General features: G+C 44.4%; 2 protein-coding genes across 2 annotated transcripts in view; one reads left to right on the forward strand and one right to left on the reverse strand.

Moving 5' to 3' along the window:
* The window catches only part of Cse1l (chromosome segregation 1 like), a 32,101-nt gene that overhangs the window by 15,553 nt on the left and 1,876 nt on the right, over positions 1–14,672 (forward strand). Inside the window, exons 12-23 of the mRNA XM_048349593.1 lie at positions 922–1,124; positions 1,538–1,622; positions 5,086–5,147; positions 7,102–7,238; positions 8,147–8,250; positions 9,752–9,849; positions 10,459–10,609; positions 10,777–10,985; positions 11,412–11,509; positions 11,604–11,689; positions 12,540–12,621; positions 14,207–14,353. Of these exons, the coding sequence (XP_048205550.1) occupies positions 922–1,124; positions 1,538–1,622; positions 5,086–5,147; positions 7,102–7,238; positions 8,147–8,250; positions 9,752–9,849; positions 10,459–10,609; positions 10,777–10,985; positions 11,412–11,509; positions 11,604–11,689; positions 12,540–12,621; positions 14,207–14,353 (1,462 nt within the window). The remainder of the gene's footprint in view (positions 1–921; positions 1,125–1,537; positions 1,623–5,085; positions 5,148–7,101; positions 7,239–8,146; positions 8,251–9,751; positions 9,850–10,458; positions 10,610–10,776; positions 10,986–11,411; positions 11,510–11,603; positions 11,690–12,539; positions 12,622–14,206; positions 14,354–14,672) is intronic.
* Positions 1–14,672, reverse strand: part of Stau1 (staufen double-stranded RNA binding protein 1) — a 69,519-nt gene that overhangs the window by 729 nt on the left and 54,118 nt on the right. The window lies entirely within an intron of this gene.

Consider the following 14,672-nt stretch of genomic DNA (forward strand, 5'->3'; position numbering starts at 1 on the left):
TAGGTTCATCCATTGTGCTACAAGTGACATAATAATCTTTCTTATGGCAGTGTAAAGTTCCATTGTGTATAGGTACATTTTTTGGTTTCACTAATCTATTGCAGGGCATCTCAGCTGTTTCCATAACTTGGCTGTTGTGAATGGTGCAGAAGTAGATGTGCAAGTGTTTTCATGGTATCCTGGCTTGTTATGTTCTAGGGTAGATGCCCAGGCGTGGTATGGCTGGTCATAGGGAAGGTCTAGTTATAGCTTTTTGAGGAACCTCCAGACTGCTGTCCAGAGTGGTTGTACTAGTTTGCATTCCCACCAGCAGTGCAGTTGGGTTCCTTTTTCCCCCACATCCCCTCCAACCTTTGCTGTTGTTTGATGATGTTGGCTGATCAAAATTGGGTGAGAATGGGAGCCCAGTTGTTTTGATTTGTGTTTTCTTTATGGCCATATGTTTCTTTGCCATTCTTCCCTCTTCTGAGAAATTTTTCATGTTCCTTTGCTCACTGTCTTTTCTTACTGTTTACGATATTTGTATGACCGTTAGTGTGTTTCTCATTTTCTGTTTCTTACATGGAAAAACATGACTTTCATCATGTTGCTGACAGCCATCAAATCATTTGGGTCACTTGGTTAGTGGTTGCTTTTTTCTCCCAAGAAAGTGTGTGTGTGTGCGTGTGTGTGCGTGTGTGCGTGTGCACATGCCTGTATATGCCAGTACCAGGGCTTGAACCCGGTGCATACACTCATGGCATATTACCATGGAGCCTCATCTCTGGTCCAGCTTTTTGCTGGTTAATTGGAAATAGAGTCTCACATTTGTCTACCCGAGCTGACTGACTGTTAACCTCAATTCTCAGCCTCCTTAATAGGTAGTGTTACAGGTATGAGCCACCAGTGCCTGGCCTCAAATACACCTTTTTTATTTTATAGATATCGATACTAGACGCAGAGCTGCGTGTGACCTAGTCCGAGGATTGTGCAAGTTTTTTGAGGGACCTGTGACAGGAATCTTCTCTGGTTATGTTAATTCCATGCTCCAGGAGTATGCCAAAAACCCATCTGTCAACTGGAAGCACAAAGATGCAGCCATTTACCTGGTGACATCTTTGGCATCAAAAGCCCAAACACAAAAGGTAAATATTTTTCTCCCTAAATCTAAGGTTGGCAACCATAGAATTCAAAATGACAATCTGTCTTGATAATACAACCTTTTAGTTCTTATTAGAATTTTCTTATTCTCCAAAGACAGCTAATGTAAAGGAATTAAGCACTTGTTTGTTGACAACTGCAGTTGTTACTTTAGATGAGACTGTGTGTGTAATTTACATTTAAGTAAGACTTAGTTTAAACTTAGCTGTTCACTGTAGGGACATTCTCTATTGCTTAACGTAGTTTTGTATATGTGAAGAATTTCTATTTGAGGTGTTCATCCTTACTTTTTAGTGTGGTATTCTAACATTGCTTAAATTTCTGGCATGTGTTATATATACAGGTGTTTCATGTTTATTTCATTTCCTATATGCCATCTTACAAATTTGCTTTTCAGCATGGAATTACACAAGCCAATGAACTTGTAAACTTGACTGAGTTCTTTGTGAATCACATCCTCCCTGATTTAAAGTCAAGTAATGGTGAGTTTGGGGAACTTTTTATAACTTGTATCACTGTTTGTATAGTTTTTATATTGTATTCTATTGCAACTATTCTGTTTGTATGGTTTTTATATTATATTCTGTTGGCAATATTGGAGTTAGAACTCCAGAGCCTTGTGTTTAGTGCGGGTGCTCTACCACTTAAGCCATGGCTGTGGGCTGGGGATATGGCCTATGGCCTCGTATACATGAGGCCCTGGGTTCAATTCCCCAGCACCACATATACAGAAAATGGCCAGAAGTGGCGCTGTGGCTCAAGTGGCAGAGTGCTAGCCTTGAGCAAAAAGAAGCCAGGGACAGTGCTCAGGCCCTGAGTCCAAGCCCCAGGAATGGACCCCCTCCCCCCCCCCAAAAAAAAAAAAAGCCATGGCTGTGTGTTTTCTTTTATTAATTATTTAGGGAGAGTCTAGTTAAACTTTTCTTCCTGGGATGGCCTTAACATAGGATCCTCTAGATGTCACTCTGGAGGTTGGCAATCCTCTTATGTAGCTAAGCCTATAGGCATGAACTCTTGGGGCCTGGAAATTGTTATTTACAACATAATACTGTGAAGTAACCTGACAAAAGCAGAGTTACCATAGTACTTAGAAAACTGAATTCTGTCCTTGGTGACTTTTTTTAAAAATGGAATTAAATGTCAAATTTTTCCTCAGTTCTTTCCTGTTTGAGGTTTTTTTTTTTTTTTTTTTTTTTGGTGGTACTGTTTGACCTCCCAGCTGAAACTAACTTATAAAGAATGTATTGCTACTTGTCATTGGTCACATCTTACACCTATAATACTCCCTACTCAGGAGCTGAGATGAAAGGCAGCTCAGTCAGGGAAGACCATGAGATTCTTAAGTCTGGCTAGACAGCAAAAAGCAGAAAGTAGCAGCATGACAAGGTGGTTGAGCACCAGCTGAATGGGTTGAGCTGGATATCTTCTCTTCCCCACCCCCAAACACATACACACTAGAGTGCTTGCCACAGGCATCATTGGCTCATACCTATAATCCTAGCTGCCCAAGAGGCTGAGATTGGGATGATTAGGGTGCTAGGCCAGTCTGGATAAAAAGTTCACAAGACCCAACCTCAATCAATAAAAAAGCTGGGTGTAAGCCAGGTGCTAGTGGCTCCTACCTGTATTCCTAGCTACTTGGGAGGCTGAGATTAGAGGATTATGGTTTGAAGCCAGCCACAGCAGGAAAGTCTGTGAGACTTTTTTCCCCCCCAGTCCTGGGGCTTGAACTCAGGGTCTGGGCACTGTCCCTGAGCTTGTTTTGTGCAAGGCTAGCACTCTACTTCTTGAGCCACAGCACCACTTCTTACTTTTTTTGTTTGTGATACTGAGGAGCTGAACCCAGGGCTTCATGCATACTAGGCAAGTACTCTACCACTAAGCCACATTCCTAGCTCCGTGAGACTCAAATCTCCAATTAATCACCAGAAATGAGGCTGTTGCTTAAAGTGGTAGAGTGCTAGCCTTGAGCGGAAAAAGCACAGGGACAGCACCTGTGCCCATAGTTCAAGCCCCATGACCGACAAAAAAAAAAAAAAAAAAAAAAAAGAAGCTGGGTACAGTAGCATATACCTGTGATGATCCTAGCTATGTGGGAAGTGTACTAGATTGGTCCAGGCTGGCTATAACATTTGAAAAATAATGAAAGCAAAAAGGACTGGAGGTGCAGCTCAAATGTTAAATGACTGTAGCAAGTTCAAGGACTTTAGTCCAAACTCCAGTACAGCCCAAAATGAAAATTGTTTATGTGGGAAGAAGGGCTTAGAAGACAGAGTGGTATGTGGGGATATGTGTGTATGTAAAATCAAAAATATATATTACATATATTTTTATAAGTTATATATACATATTTTAATTGCTAAAAACTGTCTTTGATACTATCAGCTTTCAGCCTAGGATTATGTGTGCTTAAAACATGTATAATAATGTTGTGGTGAGAATTACCAAAAATATCTGGGCCCAATCCTAGAATCTGAGCTACTTGGGAGTTGGACACCATTGGAAGCCAGCCTAGGCAAAAAGGAATTCGCCAAACTGCATCTCAACTAATGTTTGTTTATAGCAGTGTGTTCTGTGGTCCTTGCTCCAGAGGAAGCCCAGTGCCTGGGGCAGAAATGCGTGCCCATCATCCCCAGTAACGAGACAAGCACAGTGGGATGGTGCAGTCTATGCCCACCCAGGCATAAAGCAAGTGCCACCTTAAAATTACCACAGCAGCCAGGCACTGGTGGCTCAACAGTTGTAATCCTACCTGCTCTGGAGACTGAAATCTGGACCATCAAGGGTCAGTTAGCTCCACAGAAAAGTCAGACTGGTTGCTGACTTCTATAGTCCTGGCTTGGCTACGCTGGAGGCGTACTTAAAAACGGATAGAGGACCATTTTCTGTTTATGAGACTTCTAGGTTACGCTAATTTTTTTTTTTTTTTAAGAAAAGCTTGGGGGCTGGGGATATAGCCTAGTGGCAAGAGTGCCTGCCTCGGATACACGAGGCCCTAGGTTCGATTCCCCAGCACCACATACACAGAAAACGGCCAGAAGCGGTGCTGTGGCTCAAGTGGCAGAGTGCTAGCCTTGAGCGGGAAGAAGCCAGGGACAGTGCTCAGGCCCTGAGTCCAAGGCCCAGGACTGGCCAAAAAAAAAAAAAGAAAAGCTTGGTATGAAAATTATATATACTCATAAGCAGGGAATGTTGTATAAGGAACTTTCTTTCAGTTGAAGTTGTTTGGGCCTTTTGTTTTTGTCAGTTGTGAGGTTTGGACACGGGGCCTGGCCACTGCCCCTGAGCTTTTTCACTCAAGGCTAGTGCTCTACCAATTTGAGCCACTTAGGGTTTTTTAGTGGTTATTTGGTGATAAGAGTTTAAGGGACTTTCCTGCCTGGGCTGGATTTGAACCACAGTTCTTAGATCTCAGCCTTCTGAATAGCTAGGATTACAGGGGGGAGCCACCAGTGCCTAGGTAAGAATTATTAACAGTTGGTGGATGTTTAGTGTGTTTTCCTGCCACTACTTAAAGAGAATGGTCTCAATTTAAAATTGTTCCAATTTAGAGTAGTTTCAGTTCTAGGAACATAATACAACATGGTACATGTCAGTTCTTTTTTTTTTTTTTTTGGTTGGTCATAGGGTTTGAACTATGGGCCTGGGCACTGTCCCTCACTGAGCTCTACCACTTGAGCCACAATGTCACTTCTGATTTTCTGGTGATTAATTGGAGATAAGAGTCTCACAGACTTTCCTGCCCAGGCTTGCTTTGAACCGTATCTTCAGATCTCAGCCTCCTGATTAACTAGGATTCTAGGCCTGAGCCACCAGTGCCCCATCTCAGTTATACCTTAATTACTTGGCATTTTTATTACTATTCTTTAAATCTCTGATAATGTTGCTGATTTGGAAGTAACAGTTTTAACCACTTAAGTAACTGTGGTGTTTTCTTTTTAATAGTGAATGAATTTCCTGTGCTTAAAGCTGACGGCATCAAATACATTATGATTTTTAGGAACCAAGTAAGTGGTTTTTTACTTGTTTTAGGGCACTGAGGTATTCTACACAGCTTCACCACCAGTTGGCTATGCAGCCCACTCAGACATCAACTCATACAAAAACACTGATTTAGGGCTGGGAATGTGGTTGGCTTAGCGGTACAGTGCTTGCCTTGCATGCATGAAGCCCTGGGTTTGATTCTTCAGCACCACATAAACAGAAAAGGCTGGAAGTGGTGCTGTGGCTCAAGTGGTAGAGTGCTAACCTTGCGCAAAAAGAAGCCAGGGACAGTGCTCAGACCCTGAGTTCAAGCCCCAGGACTGGCAAAAAAACAAATAAAAACAGTTTTAGATTTCTGATGTTCTTAGGCTGGGCATTGACTCCTGAACTTCACACACACTAAGCAAACACTGTGCCATTGATCTCGATCCCCAGTCTTGTATCTTCCTATAGCTTCATTAAAGGCTTGCCACACATTACTTGGTGGTTGGTTATGTCTTAAGTTTTCCAGTGTAGAGGACAGATGTTTCCTCTCACACTGTGTGCCTGTTGCTCATCACATAAATCACTGGAGGGTTTTATTCTACTTTTGGCTGATTGCATCCTCACAGAAATTGTTCTCTACACATTGGCAGAGCTGGGGGCTTGATAAGGTTTGGGTCAGTTTATTTGGGTCCTAGGGTTCTCACCAGTGGTGGTCACTGGCTCTGCGCTAACTCATAGGCAGAACTAGATGTATTTAGAAGGAAATGAAATAGTTCCTAGTTCACTTGAATATTGTAAGCATTGTTTTCTCTTTAACCTCCTATTGCTGGGATTATAGTAGTATGCCACCATGCAAACTTTCTTTTTTCATTTTAGTAAATATTACTTTATATGATCAGAGGCATTTGTTGTACCTTTGGGTCCTTCCCCTACCATGACGGTTTTTATTTAACTTTTTTGGTTCTGTACTGAAAGGGAAATAAGCTGTGATAGAATAGTATTAGCTATAGCTTACTCAGTTGACCAGTGCTTTCAGATATTATTTTACTTGGGCAAGGAGCTTGAACTTAGACTGTGAGTATTATGCCTTAACTTTTTTGCTTAGGCCAGGCACTCTACCACTTGAGCCACAGCTCTTATTTCTAGAGTTTTGATGGTTAATTGGAGACAAGAGTTGGGTAGACTTTCCTACCTAGGTTGGCTTCAAACCTCCATCCTCAGATCTCAGCCTCCTTAGTGCTAGGATTATAGATAAGAACTATTACTGCCTGGCTATTTTATTTTTTTTGTAACTAGTCCTGGGGCTTGAACCTACGGCCTAGGTGCTGTGCCTTCCTTGAGCTTTTTTGCCCCAGCCTAGTGCTCTGCCACTTGAGCCAAAGCTCCACATTTGGCTTTTTGATGATTTAATTAGAGATAAGAGTCTCATAGACTACCAGGGCTGCCTTCAAACTGCGATCCTTGGATCTCAGCCTCCTGAGTAGCTAGGATGACAGGTGTGAGCCACCAGCACCTGGCTTATTCTACTTTTTTGATGTGATAACTCTATAACTTATTTGATTTATAGTACCATAGGTGTACATAGTTTCACAGAAACTATGACCATTCTGACATCAGTGAATATACTTTCATTTGTGGTTTTTATGTCCTTAGAATATTATCCCATTGGGTCAATATAGTTCTTTAAAAGGCTCAGAATAACTTAATTTTTCTCAAAAGTATAATTCTTAAGATTGACGAATTCTGTCTGCTTCTTCATATAATTTTATGGTCTATTAATTTATCCATAAAATTTTGCCCTCATAGTCTCTTGTTCAGGAGAATTAGAAAAGTTGGAATGGAATGATTGCCTGAAAGTGGAAGTTTTTATTTCCTAGCAACAATATTATCTGCTGTCATAACAGCTGAAAAAAACAAGATGTGTTAAAAATCAACATGCCATCTCTTCTGGTTGTCTTTTATTTCAAACATGTACCTTATTTTATTTTTCAGGTACCAAAAGAGCATCTCTTAGTCTCTATTCCTCTCTTGATTAATCATCTTCAAGCAGAAAGTATTGTTGTTCACACCTATGCAGCACATGCTCTGGAAAGGCTGTTTACCATGAGAGGGCCTAACAACGCCACTCTGTAAGTGTGTGATTCTAAGCAGTTTCTGTGCCATCTAGCTTGGGGTGAGGGGTATACTTCACTGTCAGAGATTTCTCTGGTTGTTTTCCAATTTTCAGCACTAATTTAAAAAAATCAAATATGTACTTGTTTCATTTATATTTTTATTCAAAAAGAACTTGAAGCAGGCTATTTAGAGTGGTGTAGAGGTCAAGGTAGAGGGGGATTATGGCATTCATGAGGTGGCAGTTAAAACAGAGGCCTATCCAAAGGTGGCCTTCCGTAACACAGTGCAGCGTAGCAGCAGTGTTCTCAGCAAGACTGCAGCCGCTATTTTTCTGTGGATGCTGTGTTGTTGCCAAGCTCTTAGACGTCACCCTGCTGATGGAAAGGAGTTCTCCAGCCTGGTGCAGCGCAAGGCTAAAGTGCACAGTGGGGTCTATGTGTTTCTAGGCTGGTCTTCAGAGTTAGTTCTGGAATCTGGGCTCCTGAGTACAAAACAGAAAACAGTTCTAGGTTCTTTCTTCACCAAGAACTTAAGGCACAGAATACTCAGAGGCACTTGAGGGCTGAAAGGACATCCTTTGAGCTGAGTTCAGCCAGGACCTGTGTTGAGGCTGAGAACATGGTGCCTCCATGGGAAGTAGATGGTGGAGACTCCTGAGGCAGTGAGAGCCCTTGCCGGCGACACCTGACAGCCTTGGACAGCTTCTGCCGTCTTGGTGATGTTGGGTTCACCTGGGTTTTGTTCACCTGACTAGGAGCGTAACGTGAGCACATGCACACAGTGACTTTGCTGAGCTGTGCGCCAGCTGTTGGTGGTGGGAGATGGCTCGTTTCATGCCAAGAAGTGTGATTGGTAGCAGCCAGGATGTTCCACAGGGGCAAGCTCAGGCGCTAGTGACTGAAAGCTGTTTTTTCATCTATAGTTTTACAGCTGCAGAAATCGCACCGTTTGTTGAGATTCTGCTAACAAACCTTTTCAAAGCTCTCACACTTCCTGGCTCTTCAGAAAATGAATATATTATGAAAGGTAGGCCATTTCCCTGGTGAACAGACCATAACCAAGTGTCGAACCTCAGGTTACAAGGCTAAATACCCTCCAGTTATACTTCAGATGTGTAGTTCACCAACCAAATGTTACATAGGTTTTGCTATTTTTAAATGAAAAGTCATGGTTTGTGTACTACTTGTTCTCTTGTGTTAGCTTGCTGTAGTGCCCTTGTTACAGAACCTGTAGCACACTCATTTTTCCTTTCCAGAGAGCAAATCATACAAAAATATTTGGGGCTGGGAATGTGGCTTAGTGGTAGAGTGCTTGCCTAGCATGCATGAAGCCCTGGGTTCGATTCCTCACTATCATATCAACAGAAAAAGCCAGAAGTGGTGCTGTGGATCGAGTGGTAGAGTGCTAGCCTTGAGTAAAGGAAGCTCAGGAATAGCGCCCAGGCCCTGAGTTCAGGCCCCAGTACTGGCTAAAAGAAAAAGTTTGGTGACTGCTGCATGGCATGGTAAAGCGTGGAGTGTGTGGTCGGCTCCTGGCTCTCACTGCTCACCCGCCATTGTGGTCATCTGCCAGGTACTGTGTTAGGAGGTTCCTGTTGCTGAGTCCAGGGGCGTGTCACTCCTTTCACTGTTGCGTCCTGAAAGCCTAAGAGGAGTGTCTAGGTGGTAGCCACGCGTGTGCCTGGGTGTTGTGGGTGGCTTTTCTGCACCACATGGCAGCCAGCAGGCCTGTGGTTCCTAGGGCACCCCAGGGGCACAGTGCCGTTCTCTGTAACACCATGTGCATGTACAAACATGGTGGGACTAACTCGTCCTCCCTCCCTCCGGGCCAGGGAAGGGTTTCCCTGGCAGTGTGTGGAAAGGTAAGTGGGAGTTTAGCTCAGGGAAAGGCAAGAGAGCAGCGCGCCTTTACTAAGCTTGGTGTTCTGCTCAGCCAGCAACTCACTCTGGAAGTGAGGTTGTGGGAAGAAAACCATCATCTATTTCGCTTGCAAATAGATTTCTCTTGCTACATGTTTTAAGGCACCAATTAATGAGCAGTGTTTTTACAATATGCAACTTTATATGTACTTTCATTTTTTTCCCCTTGGATGTTTAATCTTAGGGAAAAGGGTAGCTGACATTCTCTTTCAGTTTTCTGTACATTGAGATTACATTTCTTTTAGACCAAGGCTAGATATTTTCTGCTAGCGATTTTTGCTTAGAAGCCCTGAGTCGTTTCCTTTCCACTGCTCAGCCTGTCAGCTCACCTCTCCGTCTGCTTTCCTAGTCTGCTGCTTGTTTGTCATTGGCCCTTTCTAAATTCCATGAGCCTTGGGCCTTCTAGAAGCACACAGGGTTCCCTAGTGAAATTGTGTTGCTAACCTCTGTCCTGATTTTAGACAGAAGGGAAAGCTAGGTTATTTCTAAATACAGGAAGCTATCTAAGCATCATTAAATTGCATTTAATCAGTAGGCTCTGCCTCCAGTCACTGTTCTGTTCTAAAGTTTACCAAATGTTATATTTGTGCTGTTTTTGTATTTTACAGCTATCATGAGAAGTTTCTCCCTCCTACAAGAAGCCATAATTCCCTACATCCCCACCCTCATCACTCAGCTCACACAGAAGCTCTTAGTTGTTAGTAAGGTAAGGGCTGGCTTGGAAGGTGCGCTTGATTTTTCCCCTGCTCCACGCTGTTTCTACTCAGAACCTCTGGCCGCGGGTGGAGGGCCTGGGCCAGGCTCCCCTGTGTTCCCTTGTCATGGCCTACAGTGCCGGCTCACTGAGAGCCATGGGGGAAGGCACGTCCTCAGCTCTGGGAGACCAAGCTTGTATAAAGATGGTGGCCCACACCTGTCATCCCAGCTACTCAAGAGGCTGAAATGTGAGCATTGCAGTTTGAAGCCAGCCTGGGCGGGAAAGTCTGAGATTCTGATCCCCAAGAAACTTCTCGGAAAAGGCTGGAAGTGGCGCGGTGGCTCATGTGGTAAAGTTTGAGAAAAGAATCTCAGGAGAGCACCCAAGCTCTAACTTCAAGCCCCAGGACTGGCAAAAAAAAAAAAATCAAATGGTGTGTCCTGCCGTTTGCAGGATGAGTAGCAAACAGACACTAGTTCACTGGTTGAACTTAGTTGTGATGTTTTCCCTCTTACTGCAGAATAGATGGTGTCCTAGAGAATTGGGTTTGTTTTGGTTATATTTATTGTAGTCACTGCATTTATCAGAATAATTAATGGCTTTGTTTTAAAATTTCAGAATCCAAGCAAACCACACTTTAATCATTACATGTTTGAGGCGATTTGCTTGTCCATAAGAATAACCTGCAAAGCTAACCCTGCTGCTGTTGTGAACTTCGAGGAAGCTTTGTTTCTGGTGTTCACTGAAATCTTGCAGAATGATGTGCAGGGTAGGCGCTGGAGTGCCTCCCCTCCCCCACCCCGGAGTGGCTCCCCCCAGTCCCCCCATCAATGCCTCTCCCCTCCCCCCGCCCCCACCCCAGCCCGTGTGGGTGGCCATGGTGCACCGCGCAGAGCAGCTCCGCTTACAGCTGTTCCATGTCACCTTTGTCAACAGAATTCGTCCCATATGTCTTTCAAGTGATGTCACTGCTGCTGGAAACACACAAAAATGACATCCCATCCTCCTACATGGCCTTATTTCCTCACCTCCTCCAGCCCGTGCTCTGGGAGAGAACCGGGAATATCCCGGCCCTCGTGCGGCTCCTCCAGGCCTTCTTAGAACGCGGCTCCAGCACCATAGCAAGCGCTGCAGCCGACAAAATTGTGAGTTTGGCTTGTCTGGAAGCAACTAGAGGTGGAAAATTACAGTTTCTTTCTTCACTTACAGTCATTAAATTCAATAGAAATGGGAAGTATTTACTTGGATTGAGTAGCCTTTAGCTTGTATTTATTTTTATAGCATACATGAATCATGCATGGGTGGTGGGGTTTACTGTGACATTTCCACTGTGTAAAGTTTCCTGGTCAGCCTCATTTCCTGTCGCGCTCCTCCATCCTTCAGTTAGCATTTGTCTGTGGTAGAAATGGAAATAACAGCCACAGAGTTCAAGTTCAGGAAAGTGAGTGGCTTATTGTGAGACTCTGTCCAGCCTCCCGTATTCTGTGTGAATCGTTTCTCAGTATACATTTTGCCCGCTTAGTGTGGGCGGGTGAAGGTGGCTGTTGATTTTCTGCTGTGCTTGGTTATAGCCCGGGTTACTGGGCGTCTTCCAGAAGTTGATCGCCTCCAAAGCAAACGACCACCAAGGCTTTTATCTTCTCAACAGTATAATAGAGCACATGCCACCGTGAGTTTCCCCCAGCTTGTGCATTGAACACGCATTCCCCAAGTACTCCGGAGCGAGTCTGAACTTACAGAGTTGCTTTTCTTCACTTCCTTAGTGAATCAGTTGACCAGTACAGGAAACAAATCTTCATCTTGCTCTTCCAAAGACTTCAGAATTCCAAAACCACGAAGTTTATCAAAAGTGAGTAAATCGCTGTGTTTTCGTAGAAATAAAGTAGCTCAGCCCTTACACTTTGTTTATAGATAAACTTTTTATTAGTTATACATGTCAGAGGTATATATAGTACTTTAAGAAGTTTGTGGTCTCCAAATAATAAATTCATTTCAGATGAAGTGTGTCCTCAGGGTTGAGTGTCTATTATTTTAAAAGAAACAATAAAAGCAGGGCTGGGGATATGGCCTAGTGGCAAGAGAGCTTGCCTCGTATACATGAGGCCCTGGGTTCGATTCCCCAACACCACATATACAGAAAATGGCCAGAAGTGGCGCTGTGGCTCAAGTGGCAGAGTGCTAGCCTTGAGCAAAAGGAAGCCAGGGACAGTGCTCAGGCCCTGAGTCCAAGGCCCAGGACTGGCAAAAACAAAACAAAACAAAAAAAACCAATAAAAGCAATGGCTTATGCCTATAATCCTAACTACTTAGGAAACAGATCTGAGGATCAGGGTTTGAAGCCGGTCCAGGCAGGAAATTCTGTGAGGCTCTTTTATCTCCCGTTAATCACTAAGAAGCTAAAAGTGGAGCAGTGGCTCAAGTGGTAGAGTGCTAGATGTAGGCACAGGAAGCTAAGGGACAGTGTGCAGGCACTGAGTTCAACCCCCAGGATCAGCACAAAAACATAAGAAAGACGTGATGATGGAGATCGGATTCAGAGTGTTTATAAAGGCCTCCAGTATGAAGGGAAATTTCACGCACAGGCTTTCTCAGGAGGCGGCAGGTCTGAGGCCAGAGCTGGTCAGCGGGCTTCAGTGGGAATGGTAGTTCGGGTTACAGTAAACTTGCATCCTCTTTTGACATTCTGCATCTTTCAACAGGTTTCCTAGTCTTCATTAATTTGTATTGCATAAGATATGGGGCACTAGCCTTACAGGAAATATTTGATGGTATACAACCAAAGTAAGTTTTTTTGTTTGTTTTTAGAAACAAAGATATTTTAAAATATTTTTAAATAGTTGCATTTTACTTTTAAAAAGAAGACCATTTTTATTGGTTTAAAGAAAACTAGCTGATTGGGGCTGGGAATATGGCCTAGTAGTAGAGTGCTTGCCTTGGCATAGAAGCTGTGGGTTCAATTCTTCAGCACCACATATATAGAAAAAGCCAGAAGGGCTGGGGATATGGCCTAGTGGCAAGAGTGCTTGCCTCATATACATAAAGCCCTGGGTTCGGTTCCCCAGCACCACATATATAGAAAACATCCAGAAGTGGCGCTGTGGCTCTAGTGGCAGAGTGCTAGCCTTGAGCAAAAAGAAGCCAGGGACAGTGCTCAGGCCCTGAGTTCAAGGCCCAGGACTGGCAAGAAAAGAAAAGTAGCTGTTTTATAGGTGATTCCGTGGTTCTGTCTTAAAGGGAGTATGTGTATAGCTTGGTACTGTTTTTAGGCGTGGAGTTGTAAAAGGAAGATCCTGCGATGGGTTTCTCAGCTCCCAGAGTTCGCCTGCCCTCTCCCATCCCTCCCCAGCCAGGGCTCTGCACTGCGGTCGGTGGGCTGTGCTCTCCATTAGCCTGCCTTGTCAGGCCAGGAGGAAGGGGCTCCAAAGGAGGTCTCTGGGGACCAGGAAAGCTTTTTTATTTCCCTCAGTGTGTGCACAAAGGCCATGTGGTAGCACCTCCGTGGCAGGGGAAGGGAACTCAGCCGGGGTAGAGACAGGACAGCTCTTAGGGGAAAGATAAATCCCTATTTCTGAATTATGCCCCCAAACATTTCAGATTTGCTAACGTAGGAATTAACTGGAAGATACCAGATTGTAGAGTTCCCAGATGTAGAGAAGCCTCTCGGGGACTCTCGGGCCCGCCAGTGGGAGCCTGAGTCTGCACCGTTTCTAAAGACCAAACCTCACCAGAAGACAGTGGTCCGGCTTCGCTCTGCTCTCTGTATTTCACAGAATTTATTGAAACAAAGTATAAGGATTTTGTGTCATCTATAATTGTGGAAAACTTGCAGGATCCTTGCCGCTACAGTGATGGGACAAATTTTTTTCATACTTTCTGGTACTGGGTTTTGAATTCAGGGCCTTGCACTTACCAGGCAAGGGCCCTGCTTGAATGCTACGCTTCCATATATTTTGTTCGGTTTGGTTTTTGGTTGTGGTTTGGGTTTTTTTTGGGTATTTTGTTTTTTGTTTTTGTTTTTTGGCCAGTCCTGGGCTTGGACTCCGGGCCTGAGCACTGTCCCTGGCTTCTTTTTGCTCAAGGCTAGCACTCTGCCACTTGAGCCACAGCGCCGCTTCTGGCCGTTTCTGTATGTGGTGCTGGGGAATCGAACCCAGGGCCTCACGCATGCAAGGCTAGCACTATACCACTAAGCCACATTCCCAGCCCAAACCTTCTTGTTTTATTTGTCATCTCTAGCTCTCCCCCTGGCCTGAAGAAGCAGCCCTTTTATATAATCTATTCAGAAGGAGTCCCTTGATTGTAAATACCTGTTATTTAGTAGACAGCTACTTCATCCGCTTAAGAGTAAATTATCTTGTTTTAATAGAATGTTTGGAATGGTTTTGGAAAAAATCATTATTCCTGAAATTCAGAAAGTATCTGGAAATGTCGAGAAAAAGATCTGTGCAGTTGGCATCACCAAGTTACTCACCGAGTGTCCGCCAATGATGGACACCGAGTACACGAAGCTGTGGTAGGCGGCCCCTCACCTTCAGCTCCCCCCACCCCCACCCCCAGCTCCCGCCGGCTGAGGAACATGGGAGACTGCTCTGATTCTTCCTGGGGAGCGGGGGACTCAGAGCCCTTTGCCAACATCACCCCAGGAAACTGTACGGACACCTGGAGATGTGTCCCCCCCATCCCCGCCCTCAGATTGTCTTTTCTCCCTTGGTTCCACGCATCCCCTTCCACACAGGGTCCCGGGCAGGCAGAAGCGTCAGGGCCATCTTAAACCCCCCTCCCTCTGCACTGCGCTTGTGAGCCTGCCTTCAAGGGTTTCCCTGTCGGCCCCG

This window comes from Perognathus longimembris, chromosome 6 (genome assembly GCF_023159225.1).
Source record: "Perognathus longimembris pacificus isolate PPM17 chromosome 6, ASM2315922v1, whole genome shotgun sequence".
Lineage (NCBI taxonomy): Eukaryota > Metazoa > Chordata > Mammalia > Rodentia > Heteromyidae > Perognathus > Perognathus longimembris.